The 17,076-nt window shown below is 48.8% G+C and overlaps 6 protein-coding genes across 6 annotated transcripts; 3 read left to right on the plus strand and 3 right to left on the minus strand.

The window, feature by feature from the left end:
* Positions 1–269: 269 nt before the first annotated feature.
* Positions 270–1,241, minus strand: N7484_002181 (mitochondrial K+-H+ exchange-related family protein; the record flags this gene model as incomplete). The annotated part of the gene is made up of 3 exons (XM_057112601.1): positions 270–631; positions 691–746; positions 805–1,241. The coding sequence occupies 3 exons, from the start codon at positions 1,239–1,241 to the stop codon at positions 270–272; spliced, it is 855 nt and encodes a 284-aa protein (XP_056977338.1).
* A 411-nt stretch (positions 1,242–1,652) lies between these two features.
* On the plus strand, positions 1,653–2,894 carry N7484_002182 (phospholipase D regulator; the record flags this gene model as incomplete). The annotated part of the gene is made up of 3 exons (XM_057112602.1): positions 1,653–1,884; positions 1,952–2,819; positions 2,870–2,894. The coding sequence occupies 3 exons, from the start codon at positions 1,653–1,655 to the stop codon at positions 2,892–2,894; spliced, it is 1,125 nt and encodes a 374-aa protein (XP_056977339.1).
* A 1,336-nt stretch (positions 2,895–4,230) lies between these two features.
* Positions 4,231–6,841, plus strand: culA (cullin culA; the record flags this gene model as incomplete). Its single annotated transcript, XM_057112603.1, has 6 exons — positions 4,231–4,280; positions 4,342–4,411; positions 4,474–4,490; positions 4,546–4,616; positions 4,701–6,598; positions 6,649–6,841. The coding sequence occupies 6 exons, from the start codon at positions 4,231–4,233 to the stop codon at positions 6,835–6,837; spliced, it is 2,295 nt and encodes a 764-aa protein (XP_056977340.1). The 3' UTR covers positions 6,838–6,841.
* Positions 6,842–7,482: 641 nt separating this feature from the next.
* N7484_002184 (uncharacterized protein) lies at positions 7,483–10,455 on the minus strand (the record flags this gene model as incomplete). Its single annotated transcript, XM_057112604.1, has 9 exons — positions 7,483–8,856; positions 8,918–9,152; positions 9,198–9,373; positions 9,426–9,505; positions 9,556–9,616; positions 9,672–9,699; positions 9,786–10,028; positions 10,191–10,295; positions 10,397–10,455. The coding sequence occupies 9 exons, from the start codon at positions 10,453–10,455 to the stop codon at positions 7,483–7,485; spliced, it is 2,361 nt and encodes a 786-aa protein (XP_056977341.1).
* A 538-nt stretch (positions 10,456–10,993) lies between these two features.
* On the minus strand, positions 10,994–12,591 carry sakA (mitogen-activated protein kinase HOG1; the record flags this gene model as incomplete). Its single annotated transcript, XM_057112605.1, has 9 exons — positions 10,994–11,105; positions 11,157–11,340; positions 11,396–11,474; positions 11,534–11,890; positions 11,949–12,048; positions 12,116–12,159; positions 12,221–12,350; positions 12,418–12,465; positions 12,536–12,591. The coding sequence occupies 9 exons, from the start codon at positions 12,589–12,591 to the stop codon at positions 10,994–10,996; spliced, it is 1,110 nt and encodes a 369-aa protein (XP_056977342.1).
* Positions 12,592–14,836: 2,245 nt separating this feature from the next.
* On the plus strand, positions 14,837–16,175 carry gpaB (guanine nucleotide-binding protein subunit alpha gpaB; the record flags this gene model as incomplete). Its single annotated transcript, XM_057112606.1, has 6 exons — positions 14,837–14,963; positions 15,026–15,371; positions 15,421–15,549; positions 15,603–15,732; positions 15,786–16,024; positions 16,076–16,175. The coding sequence occupies 6 exons, from the start codon at positions 14,837–14,839 to the stop codon at positions 16,173–16,175; spliced, it is 1,071 nt and encodes a 356-aa protein (XP_056977343.1).
* Between the last annotated feature and the right edge of the window lie 901 nt (positions 16,176–17,076).

A 17,076-nucleotide genomic window follows, 5' to 3' on the forward strand; every position in this document is an offset into this window, starting at 1 on the left:
TCCTGAAGTGACGATGGACATAAGACCGAAGCTTAGGGGTCTTCGAGAAGATTAGATAAGCAGAGTCCGGGCTACTTAACTAACAAATATGTAGTTAACTAAATAACTAACTGGAATGGCTAATCGAGGGATTTACTAGAGTTTACTGACTCTGTAAGCAGGTAATCTATTGTAATTTCGGTTTGTATAAACTATAGTACATTGAGTATTAAGTCGACCAGATGAAGTGGGGTTTTCTATCTAATGGCAAATCATGTGCTCATTCCCGTTTATAAGTTCTTTTTCTCATCGTTCTTTTTCTCATCGGAGCTGGCTTGTGCTTTCGCTTTCGCTTCCTCTGCATGCGCTTTGAGCTGTGCGCTCACTTGGACGATGGCTCGCTCAGCCTCTAGAGCAAGCTCAGGCGCATCCAAGATCGTTGCAAGCTTCTTGGCATCGGGCATCTTCAGGAGAACTCTCTCGTCACTCTGCTCGATGTCCTCGACCATCTCAATTGCAGGGGTATCAATCGGGGTATCATCAAGGGCGTATGATGCACGCTTGGCATATAGTCGCTCCAATTCGGGAAGGGAAATAGGATTGAGGAGATTCTTCTCCACCAGGAATTCCAGGTGTTGCGAACCATTCAATGCTAGCACGTGGCCATAGGTTAGTATCTCGCAAATAAAAACAGACAGAATAAGTGCTCACCTCGCCAATGGGACCAACCCCTGTATGCTAGATAGAAGAAAGGAATATTTGGGACGCTGCAGGAAGTCAGCACGCTTGATAGATTGAGAGGAAAGCAACATTGGAGCAACATACATTGGAATCAGGCCGAGAGGCGCTGTGAACGGGGCAATCCCCAAACTCCATCGCATCTTCTTCCGGTGGAATTCCTGCCGTTCTGTGGCTATGGTCCGCAACAGAGCGGGCAGTTTCTCCAAACGCAATGAGTTTCCTGGGTACAGCACGTCGATTTTCTTGGTTCCGTGTGCCTCATCGGTTCGCTTCTGGGATTTGAGTGACGGAATACTCTTGAGTCCCCATTCTTCAAATGGAATCCGTTGCTGAACCGTATTGCCCCAAGTCACCAGGCGCTTCTTCCAGCCCCCATCAGCTTCTTCCCATTTTGCCCACGTTTGAGCTGCCTTGCTGGTCACGCGATCGAGTATTGAAAGCTCCTTCGGAATATCTTTACGTAGCGGTCGAGAGTATATTAACGCCCGGCGTGTCGAGATGGGGATCAAAAAGAGACGCATGGTGCGAAAGGAGGGGGTGGAATTTCACAAATAAGAGATTATCGCAAAGAGAGAGATAAAAGGGAGATATTGTAGCCAGGAGATATCAGGCGCATTCCTCGAATATTTTATGCGATGAAGCTTGTAAAGTGAGCTGATGTGGGACAGGATCTCGGAGGAAATTAAGCAGGGGGAGACGTCATTACGCGCGCGAACTCGTTTTCCTCGGTCGCTTCTTGGCCCTGATCAACAATCCGCCTTCCAACCTTGTGTTTATTCTTTCTTAGCCCCCGACCCCTCGCATTATTAGCTTACTCGTTTCTTTGGCAATTGGCGAGCACTTGCCCTGGACTCGCCTCTAGAGAGGTTATGTGGACTTTGAAGTAATCATCTTCCGTCCATCTCCGAGTGCCCAGCCTTTTGTCGTCAGTCATGGATGTGCATAGCTCGAAAGCCGAGGCCCCAGTCTTCAATGAGAAGGCGTCCGAGATAATCAATGCGAATGGCACGTCAAACATGGATCCAACGCATCTTGCTATAGATACGCATGCCAGCAATCTCCGCAGTACTTCGAACTCCCCAGCCGCAGCGACGCATACTCCCAATACTCAAACAGCCGAGGAACTTGCTCGATTTCAGAATGCTGATCTGCGTACTCTGCCTGGTACGATCATGAATACTGATTTCTAGGACTATTCCTACTTGTTCACTAACAAGTATTTTCTTTCTAGCCTGGATCCGGTCGGTCGAGGAAGTCAGTCGGGAAGATGAGGAAGAAGCTACCGCGACAGATCACCTACTACCCTCTCAACCCAATGATGCGCTTGTCGCCCAACATAATCATGCTCCGCACCCTACCTCCAGACCCGAATATTCTCAGGAGGGTCAACTCGAAGACGGCGTGCCGACCTCCCCACGTCGTGAGTCTCGGTGGAAAACATTCTCCCGCAGCATACAGTATCCTCGAGAATATGGCGACGAGTACAAAGAGGTATCTCCGGAATGGATGAATGATAATTTGGGAAATTACATGGAGCCATGGCGAGGCAATTTGCTGGAAGGAGATAGCCCAGAGTATCCCTTGCACAACAGTACTCGCCGTCGAGAAATCTGGTTCAAGCGCTGCCACAACTTCTTCTTAAGGAGTCCGATCGCTCCGCTCATGTTGCGATTGACTGTCTGGTGCTTCTCGCTTGCTGCCTTGGCATTGGGTGGAACAATTCAACACTTGGCCGACAAGGCGCATGAACGCCAAGGTGCGTCCGCACTAATGGCAATCATTGTCGATGCAGTTGCTCTGGTATATCTTGTTTATATCACCTTCGATGAGTATACGGCAAAACCTCTGGGCCTGCGATCTCCCTCAGCTAAAGCACGTCTTATCCTGCTGGATCTGTTTTTCATTGTGTTTGATTCGGCCAATCTCAGCTTGGCATTCAATTCATTGTCCGAGTTGACCGGTGCGTGCACTGAGGCAGAGATCAATCAACTAGTTGAACCTCGTAATGATCAAATCTGCGTGCGACAAAAGGCCCTTGCGTCTGTGCTGCTGGTCGCCCTGGTCGCCTGGCTGATGACGTTTGCAATCAGCGTTCTAAGGTAAGCGCTACAAACAACAGGTCCTTTGGAACTAGCTGACATTTGCACAGACTTGTTGAGAGAGTGAAACATTGAAATGCCTTCACTCGCAGCTAAACCAAAAGAATTATGTATAATGACTATCTTCCGAATATACGCTCTGTACCTGCTTTCCAAGGTTAGTAGGTATACGATCAGAGCGAGCGTAGCATATTTCAGTCATACCAACGAGCAGTGGTTCGGTGCAGAGCTTGAGCTATATGTTCAAGGTAGGGTCATCGTCTCTGGAGAGCGGATCTCAATTGGACCGCGCCACATATTGAATGCCTTGGGACTTTGCCCTCTTCTCCGGCTTGCCCATAAAACACATCCCACTGCTTGTCATGTGGGTAGGAACCAATCATTTGGAACAGCTACTCTCCCTCGTCAGCCAACAATCAATTTCCGACTCCCCCAGGCACAATGATCAGATCCCCGCACTGCACGACTGGCTGGGATCTTTCCGGTTTCCCTCGCCTCTGAAGCACAGTCGCGCACGCCCAGCAACGATGCTGAGGACCTCGTGGGTAGTGAGTGAAAATGGGTCTCACTGTACACTGTATACGCCCACCGAGGCTTGAGGACGCCTACCGCCTGGAGGCGCCGCTCAAGCTCGGCGGGTGTGGCGTTAAAGACACTTTGGTATATCAACGGTTTGTGGTGGATTGATACATTGGGATACCCATGGCATGATCTGGCGATCAGTCATATGAGAGACCGAGACTACATAATCATCCGTACATAGCTTCTAAAGTCGTGCATACCCTGTTCATGTGCTTGTTTTATCTATACCAACCATGGACTACCTTATCGTACTCCTGCTTCTTCGGGAGTCCCAAGGACCGTAAAGGAAGATTTCGAATTTTCTGGGGCCTCAAATATATTTGTCGCAAATCTTTAAAGCAACTCTCGTAGCTTTCAATGTTGTGTTGTGTACCGAGATTCTGAATATGACGCATGTATGTACTCAACTCACTGAATAGTGGACCTCCTTTGACCGCCTTCCTCAAACAACCGTGGGGATGCTCGTCCTCTCAGCCTCATCCACTCTCGCCGCCACACCTTCTGCCTGATCGTCTGAACCCGTCTTTCTCTCTTGCTTGCTTTCGAGTCCTGTGTGGCCTTCTTTTAGCCGCCTTTATCTCTAAATTATCGGGGTTGGATACCTTTTCCCTTCACCACAAACCCATCTTGTGCCCGGGAATTTCACGACGTCACTCGTCACTCGTGGCGCTATCTTTGGTCTCTGAGGGGTGACCGTCCTGTATGTGTTCTGGTTTATAGTTCTTTGGGCGCCTGGGGATTTTGGAGCTCCGTACTGACCGTTTATAACCATAAATCAGATCAAGCCCGCTCCCTTCAAATTCCTTGCTCGATCCCGCCCCTTGACACCATGCCGCCGACAATGCCACAGGCGCCTCACAAGGATGACCTGGACGAAACGTGAGTGAGGGATTTTTTGTGAGAAATGAGGTCAAATCTTCAGGCGCTAACTATGGCTTAGTTGGTCATTCTTGGAGTCCGGTATCAACAGTGTGATGCACAAGTTGGAGGAAGGCGTTGACATGAAACATGTGAGTGAAGGTCTCTTGTTTGCTACTAGAACCTCGATTACCATATGCTGACTACTTCATAGTACATGGCTCTTTACACGTTCGTCCTTTTCTCGACCTCTCTTTGTCCTAATACCTACTTACATGTCGCTTAGGGCCGTTCACAACTTTTGCACATCACAGAAAGCCGTTGCCAGCAACCAAGGTCTGCAGGCTCACCGTGGTGGTACGTCTCTCTTCCTACAGGCTTACAGGATGTCTGGTCCAGGAAATTGTTCAAATGGTGCTAATGTCTCATTCATTTAATCAGCTCACCTACTGGGCGAGGAACTCTACAAATTATTGGGCGAATACCTCTCACGCCATCTCAGTGAAGTACACGAGAAATCGCTAGCGCACTCCGAAGAAGCCCTCCTGGCGTTCTACATCCGCGAATGGACTCGATACACGACCGCCGCCAAATATGTTAACCATCTTTTCAGCTACCTCAATCGACACTGGGTCAAGCGAGAGATCGACGAGGGGAAAAAGAACGTGTACGATGTATACACCTTACACCTTGTCAAGTGGAAGGACGACTTCTTCGAAAACTTGCATGCGAAAGTGATGGACGCAGTTCTAAATTTGATTGAAAAGCAGCGAAACGGCGAAACAATTGAACAATCACAGATCAAGAGCATCGTCGATTCATTTGTGTCGTTGGGTCTTGACGAAAACGATAGCAAAAAGTCCACCCTCGAGGTCTACCGACACTACTTCCAACGGCCGTTCATTGACGCGACAAGAAAGTACTACGAAAACGAGTCACGGCAGTTTGTGGCAGAGAACAGCGTTGTGGAATACATGAAGAAGGCTGAGGCTCGCCTCGAGGAGGAGAAGGCCCGCGTCGGTCTCTATCTACACTCGGATGTGACTAAAAGCCTCACTGAAACATGTCTGGATGTCCTTGTCACTGCCCATTCCACTCTGCTCCGCGACGAGTTCCAGATTCTACTTGATAATGAACGCCAGGATGATCTTGCTCGCATGTATCGCCTCCTGTCGCGCATCAAAGAGGGTTTGGACCCATTGCGTTCCACGTTTGAAAAACACGTGAGAAAGGCTGGTTTGGCTGCGATCGAGAAGGTCGCTTCGGAAGGCGAAAACTTTGAGCCTAAACTGTACGTTGATGCTCTGCTTCAAGTTCACACGCGGTATCAGAATCTTGTGGATGAAGCCTTTAATGGCGAGTCCGAGTTCGTTCGTTCCCTGGATAACGCCTGTCGGGAGTTCGTCAATCGTAACCGTATCTGCAAGTCGACTACCACCAAATCACCTGAATTGCTGGCCAAGTACACGGATTCGTTGCTCAAGAAGGGCTCCAAAGCTGCCGAGGAGTCCGAGCTCGAAGAGATGCTTGTCCAAATTATGACTGTCTTCAAGTACATTGAGGACAAGGATGTCTTCCAAAAATTCTACTCAAAAATGTTGGCGAAGCGTCTCGTGCATGTCAGCTCGGTATCTGATGATGCGGAGACCAGCATGATCAGCAAGCTGAAAGAAGCATGTGGATTTGAATATACCAATAAGTTGCAGCGCATGTTCCAGGACATTCAGATTTCCAAGGATCTTAATGCCAATTACAAAGTCTACCAAGAAAAGGTTTTGGATGATGATGACCGCAGGAGAATGGTGGACGCACATTTCCAGGTCCTTGGAACTGGCATGTGGCCTCTGAACCCTCCAAACACCGCCTTCTCTGCGCCTCCAGAGGTTACCAAGTCTGCCGAGCGGTTTCAGAAGTTCTATTTCGATAAGCACAACGGTCGTAAGCTGACATGGCTCTGGCAGCTGTGCAAGGGCGAGGTCAAGGCCAACTACATCAAAAACGCCAAGGTTCCTTATACATTCCAGGTATCCACTTTCCAGATGGGTATTCTGCTGCTATTCAACGAGACCGATACGCTTTCGTACTCCGATATCCAAAAGGCCACTACTCTCGCGCCTGAGATTCTCGACCCCAACCTTGCTATTTTCCTGAAGGCGAAGGTGCTTCTGGCTGGCCCCGATGGTGCCAAGCCTGAGCCAACAACCACCTACAACCTGAACTACAATTTCAAAAACAAGAAGGTCAAGGTCAACCTCAATATTCAGATTAAGTCGGAACAAAAGGTAGAATCCGACGACACCCACAAGACGATCGAGGAGGATCGGAAGCTGTTGCTCCAGGTATGTCATTTCTTTATCAGTACCCTTCGTTCTTTACTAACCTCCCACAGTCTGCCATCGTCCGCGTCATGAAATCTCGGAAGAAGATGAAGCACGTCCAGCTTGTACAGGAAGTCATCCAGCAGGTCAAATCACGTTTCCCACCCAAGGTCCCGGACATCAAGAAGAACATCGAGGCCCTGATGGAAAAGGACTACATCGAACGTTTAGAGGGAGACGAAGTTTCCTACATTGCTTAATCACCTCACCCATCATTCCCTCTACCCAAATTCCCTCGCATTTACCTAGCTTCCCCTTTTTTTCTCGCCTGTCTAGCTCATGACCCCTTTCTCTGCCGATATTCGTTCTTGTTTCTATGTCTAGAACGTAGGGCTAAGCAACACCTGGAATGGGCTTGGGTTTTGCTTAAGATATTTTTGGGAGCTATGGAGCAAGATCGACGCATTGTCTGTTTTATCTTATTTTATGGTCCATCTTTCATCATAGCGTTGAGACGACAGATCAATGATAATCCTGAATTTCAAGATAAACATCTACATGTATTTAGGTGAGAAGCTTAGAACCTTGGAAGTAAGGTAATGATCCAGTGATCCATGCAGAATGCAATGCAACAAATACTATTATCTATGTCCAACCTCACATGCACACACATCAAGGTACCAACCTGAACAGATCCCAGCAATTTCCGACCGGGGTATAATTTACACAATGAAAAGACTGAAGAAAGAAGACAGAAGTAAAACAAATATAGACAAGGTAGATCAAGTCAAATGAGAAGGGTATGCCGCTGGAATGTAATGCCAAGTATCTGGGATTGGGAAAGAGACGGAATAGTAGACGGAGCACGAAACACAATACTATTTTAAAGGTCGTCATGAGATTGATCACTTCTCTACTTTAGCAGGTAGAGGGGTAAGATCTTCGTCCGCAGGTTTCTGTGTGTTCTCATCCGGTTTCAGATTAACTCGGAGTCCTTCCTCGGGCGTGAGAGGCACAGCGCTGAAACCGTCGTCGGCAGGCGCTTCGGGTTTATTGTTCTCATTGTGGAAGATGACATCTGAGTCCTGCGGCTCATAGGCCGGGAAGCCCTGAGACAAGGGGGATCTAGGAAAAGGCGGATCAGTTGCTTCGGGGGTATCGTCAAGCTTGAATTCGCCGCTCTCGCGACGAAGGAGGATATTACTCCATCGCTTTCGGCGGCTGTTGCTACGGCTGAGACCATCTGAAGCATCTTCGCTGGGGGTGGAGCGATGTTGCTGCATGGAGCGACGACGACCACGGTCCGACTCGGCTTCGGTCACGATCGGTAGAACCGGGGTAGGAGGAGATTGAGCGGTCGTTGTGGGTGTGGTGATTGTGTTGGGGTTTGGACTCGGGGATGAGCTGCGTTTTTCCTGCCATTCCTTACGCTTTTCGCTGGCCCACGAGCCCCACGAGCTGAAGTATGCGCTTGCTTTTTGGCTGGCGACGCTGACTGAGGCCTGCGCTTGGGAGACGTCGATGGGAGGTCTCTGGCGAACGGGGAGTCCCCAGCCTCCGGAGGACTCCGAGGGAGATGCCTGTGAAGTTGGGGGTGGGGAAAGCGAGGTATCGATGGAGTTGCGCTGTGATTGAGCGGCTTTCTCCTCGTTACGCCTTCTTTGGGCTTCACGCATAGACTCGATATCCGACCAGAAGGTATTGAATGCGGCGCTGACTTTCTTTTGTCCTGTAGCAAGTTGGCGGCCGAGTGCCTCGCGGCCTTCGCGCACTCGTTCATCAAGGTGGAGATCGGCTACCTGCTGAGATAGACGGCGCTGAATATCCTCCATGGTCAGCCCGCCAGCACTTGGGTGGCGTGGCTCAGTGATTGAGAACAGGAGTGCGTCGGAGGTAAGTCTCGAGAAGAGGGCATAGTTAGAAGTTTTCTGCCATTGTGCCAGAAACTCTGCATTGAAGTCAAGAGCAGGATCGCCTTCAATATTGAAGTTCTGCAGCTGGGCTCGGCTTCGGTGTGGCGAATCACCCGAAGTATGCGATACGAGCTCTTCGTGATATTTCATACTAGATAGCAAGGCGAGCAGGTACTCTTCAAATTGGAGTCGAATAAATTCCTCCGATCCCATGAAGCCCAGCGTCTTTGGACGGGATGGATGAGCATCATCCCAGGTTTCATTAACGATCTGAGTGAGAACGTCAATCCAGCGTCTGTCGGCCACAGATAGTGCTAAAGCCCTTTGGAGGGGCAGTGACGAGATATTGATGCTGTCCTCGTCAAGCTGATGTCAAAGAACCACGGTTAGTCTTTTCAAACCACTTATTTTGAAGGTGTGCACTCACGTTGATTAAAATGTCGCTATAGCGATCTTTTTGTTGAAGGAGCAAGGAATTTGTTGATCCCACAACATACGACTTTGTACCATCATCGGCCAGCAAATCCAGTTGCTGGAGGGGGGGTATATGGCCCAAACATACTTCCCTGAGAAGAGAGTTAGGACATCGGATTCGGCGCGAGAGAATGTGTATATAATTACCTTGCCAAAAATCTGCAGTGGTAAACCCATATAGGCCAATACTAACATACTTAGTGCACCGTTCACAGTAATATTAGAGATTTGACCTACAAGAGCTGCGGTCACTTGTCTTCAGTGAGGTTGGCTTCTCGACACTTTGTGTATAGCTGTCAAATGCCGGGTCTGCACAATCTTGCAGGCTATTGATCAAGCCAGGTATCAAGGAGATAAGCGAAAATTGGATCATGCATAGACGTTCACATCGAGTACCAAAAAATAGCATCTGCGGAGGTCAGTATATCATGGAGTACACAATATAACGCAAATATGACTACCTTCGGCTGCAATAATAGTCCCTTAAAGAGCACTAGAGTCTGGTATTTGAATTCATGAATCATCTCTCGCAGAGAAAGGCCTTAAATCAAGTCAGCGCATTTCGTAGCAGATGATAGTTGGGATATTCACCTAAGTTTTGATCTTTTGAAGAATCATTGGATAAACTAATAACCAAGCCCTCTCGGAATTTCTGCACCGTCTTTCAGTCTGTGGTTCGATATTCCGGGTTTTCAGCTTATTCTTACCTTCAGAATATCAATATCTGCAAAGTCACTGCATATTCAAACAGATATCAGCAAGCTTGCACCTTCCAGGACCCCGTCGTATCATGGAAGTCCTCACGGGGCCATCCAACATACCGCTGCGCAAACCACGCCGAGGTCACCACAGAGAGCTTCTCCCGCAGTTGTCCAACTCTCTGCGGACTATCCGTTACCACCACAACGGCCTTCTGCACGGTCGAGCGCGTCACATCAGGATGGCGATTAATCAGGAGCTTGGCATCGAGTTGGCGCGAGCAAGCAATGCCGAAGAGGGACGTCGCCGGTACTTCAGGTGTTTCTTTCCGGCGCAGTGTGAAGTATGAGAACTCCTCGGTCGATCTAAGGTAGGCGATAGGCCAAAGTATCAGTTACAGCCGTCCAATGACGCAAAGTGAAATTGCGGGGCTACTTGGGGGGAAAGAGGGTGAGACTTGATTCACAGCCAAAAGGCCGAAGTCCCGGTCCTTGTGCTGGATATATCTTATCGTAGGGGTTCCATACAGATGCGCGCCATCAGAAAGTGCCATGAAGGGTAGCAATGACCAGTCATTGTCGGTGGCCGGGTTCGTCCCCTCATCGCCGATGCAGTGTTCAATTTCCGGGCCCCTGAAGATTGCGCGGACATATGTTAGTATCACTCGAGTCTTTTTTGAAATTTCTTTTGTCTGGGAACGGAGCTAGGCAATTAGATAGCCTGGAGGACTCACCGTGCATGGTGGAAATCAATCACCAGCACAATCGGGTCTTGTTTATGCGCGACGGCCATCAGGGCAATGATGCGGGGGTTGGCGCAGAGTTGGGGAGCGGCAAATGCAAGGGTCACAGAGTTTCTCCAACGGGAATTCCAGTCGCCATTTACCGCGCAAGGAGGAAGCTTTCTGGAAGCGCGCTCTTCAACAGGGGAATTCAAGACGGTTTATCGCTCACGTGTTGATTGTCGGCGGTCAACAAGATCACTCAGTCCAGACCCCAGACTAATCTCTCCTACCTACGTCAGAATGTTCTACATAGACACATAACACTTTACTTAATTATGGCTTGATTGACTCGGGAATAAATATTTTTTCACAATCAATCAACGCTCAATCCATGGTTCGCCCCCTTATCACCAACCGTTCTTGACGACGCCGAAGTAGGTATGGACAATGGCTTCCAAACCCAGACCAGAGGAAAAGGAAAGGGAAAAGCAAGAAAATTAAAAATAGAATCACGCCAAATTTGCATAAAAATCCTCAAGTATATGGATCTGGCCGCGAATACCAACCTAACAGAAAAACAAGTATAGAAATGTCAACCCGAAACGTTTATGCGAAACCCTGGGGTGCTGGGCCTCCCGGTGGCGTTTGGCCAGGGACCAGAGCCTGTCCGGCCTCGGTGCCTTGCTCGATGTTATGGAAGTCGAGGATTTCCGAGTACCTGTTTTTCCAGTTAGCGAATGTGGCGTTAATCAGTCCACACGTAACCTACATCATAATCTTCCAGGTATCCACAGGCAGATCCGCATCGTTAAATGACCAATCGAACTTCTCTTGGGCGACGGGCTCGTCTGTGGGATCATGGTAAGGGGCAAGGTATTCGTGCGCAAGCGCTTCTCCGGCTCGGATTCGCGTCTTCGGGTCGAAGACCAGCATCCGCTCGAGCAAGTCCACGGCTATATAGATAATATTAGCAAATAATCGTGAGTCGAAGGGTGGACATTGACGGACCATCGGAATCGGCATTCCTGAACTTGTGGGCCAGGTTTTGGCGCTCGCGTTTTGGGAGGGACTTGACGAAACGCAAGGTCTACATTTATTAGCCGTTAGCAGAGATTCCATTATTCGCGTGGTGGAATTTCAACTCACGTTTTCGCTGCAGATAGTCTGGATCACGTCATCTGGGGGAGTACCCAGAAGCTCAGTGATAATGGAGAATTGGTTCACGTGGTCCTTTCCAGGGAAAAGCGGCTTGCCCTCCAGCATTTCGGCGAAGATACAGCCTGCACTCCAGATATCCACCTCCACATCGTACTTTTGCCAAGTGAGCATGATCTCGGGGGCTCGGTAGTAACGTGTGGAGACATAACCCGTCATCTGGGGATCCTGGATTCGCGCCAGACCGAAATCGCAGATCTTCAAATCGCAGTTCTCATTGATGAGAATGTTGCTGGGCTTGAGGTCTCGGTGGACCACACCGGCGGAGTGGACATATTTCAAGCCACGCTGTCAAGCCGTCAGTGGCTGTGCGGCTGTGCGCGAATTTCCACAAAAATCGACTTACCAGAATTTGGTAAAGGAAGTACTGAATAAACTGCTTCTCGAGAGGTCGAGAAGTCAGGAGGCGGTGGAGGTCAGTTCCCAATAGCTCGGTAACGAAATAGCTGTGAATCGTTAGTATGGGTTTCTATTTCTATACTGGTGTAACCCGGTCGAAATCAGGAGACGCACATGTCTTCGAGAGGGGAGATGAAAATATCGCTCAGGCTGATAATCTATGACGAATTGTCAGTACGCACGCGCGCAGTCCGGGTGCCCCGCGAGGGGTAGGCTTACATTCTCATGGCGAAGATGCTTGAGCAGCTTCAACTCTCGGTAAGTACGCTTGGACAGGACCGGGGTACTGAATGGCTTCATGATCTTCTTGACCGCCACTGGCTGATCGGTCAATTGGTCTCGCGCCGAGCTGTTTGGCGGTGCCGGGTTAGCAGCGCAATCAGCGCAAGGCGGGGGATTATGAAAGATGAGCCTACCAGACCAGCCCGAAAGCTCCCATGCCCACCGGCTGCAAGTCCGTATACCTAAGGAAATTAGTTTTCGCGATCGAATGCCTCTGGGCTCTGTGGGCTTCGTGGCCTGGGTAATGCGCACCGGCTGGTGATCTCAAAGGTGGTGCCAAAGATCTGGGATCGCACGAATTCCGCCATTTTGTCGAGGGATTCAAACGAAAAATTATTATGAAGTTAAAGACTAAAAAGCAAAAAGCGATCGAGAAGGGAAAGGGGCGATGGTGGGCTGGAAAAGCGATGTGGGGAAAGGGCCCTTCAGCGCAGCAGAAAACAAGGCCGATGACGTTCGTGATGGTGGCAGGCAGGTTTCTCGGTGGCTGACTCAGCTGGGCGTTCCGATTGCCCACCGATTTGCTACTACACCGTCGACACTAGTACATGGTTATCGATATCTACTCGTTTCAAGGAAACTTCGCCGTCTATCAATACTCTATCTAGAGTGAATTTTCTAGCTGTTGGATGTTGTGTGCCCTGGTTTCCAGTTCCCAGTTTTGACCTCCACCAACCACGCGGCCAGGGCCAGACCGGTCCAATGACCCGGAAGTGATTTACTCATAGTCACCGCTTCTACGGAGTACATAGAAATATATGGAAACACCCAACTATGAAAATATCAAATCTATAACCATCAAAACATAGAAATATATCCTTTCTGTAGACCTCGGGACATGTAGAGAAGGAGGGAAAAAGTCGGATTCTGGCAAGCCCTGATCCTAGAAGTTGAATCCTTCACATACCTTAGCGGACCAGATTCTTAAAATTGCCGCGTTTAGCCCGCCACTATCACCTGCTGCGTTGTGCGGCTGCCATTCGTGGTCTCAAGTGGTATCTCGTCGCAAGGCTTGGGCCGCCGAACTTGGGCCAGCTTCCCCTCATTAGATTCCACGCGCCCGGGAAATTTGCTGTGACTCGAAACAAATGAACGGATGTCAGTCCTGATGTCCCCAGGATGGTTCGTCCAGTCATGGACCACGGGTGCCTGTATATAGAATAGGTTTCAAGATAAGGAAACCGCTAAGGTTACTCCGGAGGATTGAGATAACGAAAAGAACCTGCCCAGGAAACCAAGAAAATCACTTGGGTTGCATGTGAAACATACGAAACAAAGGCATTTCTGATGGGGCTGTCGGGAAATGTTTCATGCCCAAAAGGAGGGGGGTAGTCAGATCTCGGACATATATATCGATCGAACTTTACTGTCCGCTACACCGCAACCTAGTGCCTATTCATGTTGCATAGGGCTACCTGATCATCAATGGGTTGGGAATGTTCCCCTAAAGTTGCAGGAATATGGTCAAGGGCCATCAAGAGATGTAGAATTCCACATAACCATTCATGATCATCAGCATATCTTACTTGCATGATTTCCATCCATTGTATGCTTGTCATGTCAGAACGTGGGGAGTGCACGTGATTGGCACCTGAGGCCATCAATACCGTCGCCATACCTCAATACCGAATTCCCCCATGTGCGTCACGACTCTCCACTCAAACCGAGCTCCGGTGGGTTTTCGATACGAGCCCACGAGGGAGTCATGTATACACGCCATTACCAACAACGGAGCCTCAACCTTCCCATCAGTTTGAATGGCTTTTTATCTAGGTATTGTAGGTACCTCAATTACCAGCTATAGGCATAGGATGTGCACAAGACATGAGACTTACTCAGCCTCAATGATCTGGTTCATGTTTCGCCCCAAGGTTCTGGTATTTAGGGGAATTTACCTTGGCACAGCCCCCAAGGCTTTGAAATAGTGAGGCCTTTTTGCGCTCTTTTTTGCTGCAAAAAAATACATTGGCCCCGAGGGAAACTCTATGCATACGGGGGGAAAAGTAATCAGAAGTAATTTTAGTGGTAAGAAAACTAAAAGAGAGGGTGTAATTACGGGTAGAACGGCGTAAGACTCATGTTTCTTACCCCCATAATTCCCTCCTGGCATCTCCACTCACCCCAGCATGACGATGGTCGCACTGACTTGACATCTTTCCCTTGAACGTCCTCTCACTCCTAACTTCATACCGATCAACGCCACCCCACCACATAACCCCATCTGCAATTCCAATCTCCTCCACAGAAACAAGGATCGACACCCCGGACTCGCTGGCTCATCACGAAACTTTCGCCTGTCGCAAGTCCGCAACCCTTTGAACCTTCAAACCCCCGCCTTTCCTCCGTTCACTGAAATCCTCTACGAAATTCCTCTCATTGCAACTGATCCTATCGGTTTCAGGGCTGCGCCATATCTTCCCTTCCGTGTGTGTGGCGGGACTCCCAACCAACCTACGGCTTCGGCCATCCCGGCTGACACCGATCGCTTCCGCGCGCGGTGGATGGGTTTTGCTTATCCCTGCTGGTCTGGGATTGTGAGAACCACTCGTAACCATGGGTTCATGTTTTAGCAGCGAGTCCGATGGGGACGTGGAACAGAAGAAGAGAAGTCAGTTGATTGATCGGAAACTTGAGGAGGACTCTAGGCGGTTACGCAGGGAATGCAAGATTCTCCTGCTGGGTAGGTGACCTCGAGTGGAATATTGTGCAGGTGATGCTGATTGACTGACACTCGAATCGCAGGCTCTGGCGAAAGTGGAAAGTCAACCATTGTTAAGCAGATGAAAATTATCCACCAAAATGGCTACACCGTTGAAGAACTGGCCCTCTATCGCTTGACCGTCTACAAGAACCTCCTCGATTGCGCCAAGGCGCTCATCGAGGGATACCGCCTTTTTAATCTTGAGCCGTCGAGTCAAAAAGTTCAGGATTATCTCACCTTCCTCGACGAATATCATGTCGATCCGGATCCCAATATGCCATTGGATCCTAAAGTGGGAGATGCCGTAGCATATTTATGGAATGACCCGTGCACATCAACGGTCTTGGAACGCCAGAATGAGTTTTACCTGATGGATTCGGCACCATAGTAAGCTTCAATTCGACAGCGTCAAATTGGAATTTACTAACGGAACTAGCTTTTTTGATGAAGCCAAGCGAATAACGTCCCCGGACTACATCCCCAATGTTTCAGACGTACTTCGAGCCAGAACCAAGACCACCGGTATCTACGAGACACGCTTCACTATGGGCCAATTAAGCATACAGTATGTGGCAGCCTCCCTCCATGCCCTTTGACACTTGCTAACGGGTCGCGCAGCATGTTCGATGTGGGTGGCCAACGCAGTGAGCGAAAGAAATGGATTCACTGTTTTGAGAATGTAACATCTATCATCTTCTGCGTCGCTTTGAGTGAATACGACCAGATGTTGCTAGAAGAAAGCAATCAAGTATGCTTAGTCCATTTGGCCTTGATATGCAATGGCGCTGACAGTCTCGATAGAATCGTATGATGGAGAGCTTGGTTCTCTTTGACTCCGTGGTCAATTCCCGATGGTTCATGCGAACAAGTATCATTCTGTTCCTGAATAAAGTCGATCTATTTCGGCAGAAGCTTCCTCGGTCTCCTCTGAGCAATTATTTCCCAGACTACTCTGGTGGAAATGATGTGAATCGTGCCGCCAAGTATCTCCTTTGGCGATTTAACCAAGTAAATCGAGCACACCTCAATCTCTATCCACAGTGAGTTCCCGAGAACCCGAAAGCGTGATCATGTGTTAACACCTTTCCTAGCCTTACCCAAGCAACTGATACCACCAATATCCGACTTGTCTTTGCGGCCGTCAAGGAAACCATTCTACAGAATGCCTTGAAGGACTCGGGTATCCTATAATTGCTAAGACATTTACACGTTTACATCCCGACATCTTCATCTCTCCCCTCAGTTCTCCTGGGGATCACTATTCAACTGGTTGCCCCAGTTCATCTTCTACTTTACGATCGACCATACCCCTACATTCGACCTTTCATTTTCAAACTTTGGCTTTGGTTCAGTTACAGGCGTTTATGGTGCCATTTCGTCCTTGGATAATATTCCAGGCGCTGATTAAGTGATACCCCCATTTGGTATCTAGGAGGTTCCTAGTTTTCTTTCGAGATGGATCTATGGGTTATAGGATCTCGGGCGTGGCTTGGAACAGGGCTTTGTTGCCTCTCTTTTCTTTCCTTTTTGTGACTTGACATTTATGCTACAGCTTCAACCTCCCGAATAAGGGTCCTTTTCAACCCCTAAAAGTCGATGGCTCTTCCCCGGAAGAGCCACTGCCATACATTTGACCCTTGTCTTTATTTTAGTCCTTGGGAAGTGATGGGTCTTTGATATACTGTGATCCGCTAGGATCTTGCCACATCTGTTTTTTTCAGCCTGTCTGATGCATATTAAGGCGGATTGACATTATTTTTTTGTGTTTTATTTACTGGCTGTTTCTTTTGAGCTGAATCTCCAATGCGTTGCAGCAGCGCCCTCGAGCGATTTGATGCATGATGTTTACCTATTGAACTATATGTACTTTTGGTCTGCTCGCGGCTAGCCGTGAATCTAATTTAGGACCGTTTCATAACTGTCTTCTTTATAGATCTGGTAATTCCTCTGCCTTGTATGGTCTGATAAAACATGCCCTGGATGAATCTTGCATGCGATCGGTATAGGATCGAAGAACACTTCGCATGAGTACTGTATTGATGAAAGCCAAATTAGTCAGGTCGTTTGTTAATTGAGGTGTGAGCAATGGTCC

This window comes from Penicillium longicatenatum (genome assembly GCF_028827895.1).
Source record: "Penicillium longicatenatum strain IBT 33135 chromosome Unknown contig_1_segment0_segment0, whole genome shotgun sequence".
NCBI classification, from domain to species: Eukaryota; Fungi; Ascomycota; class Eurotiomycetes; order Eurotiales; family Aspergillaceae; genus Penicillium; species Penicillium longicatenatum.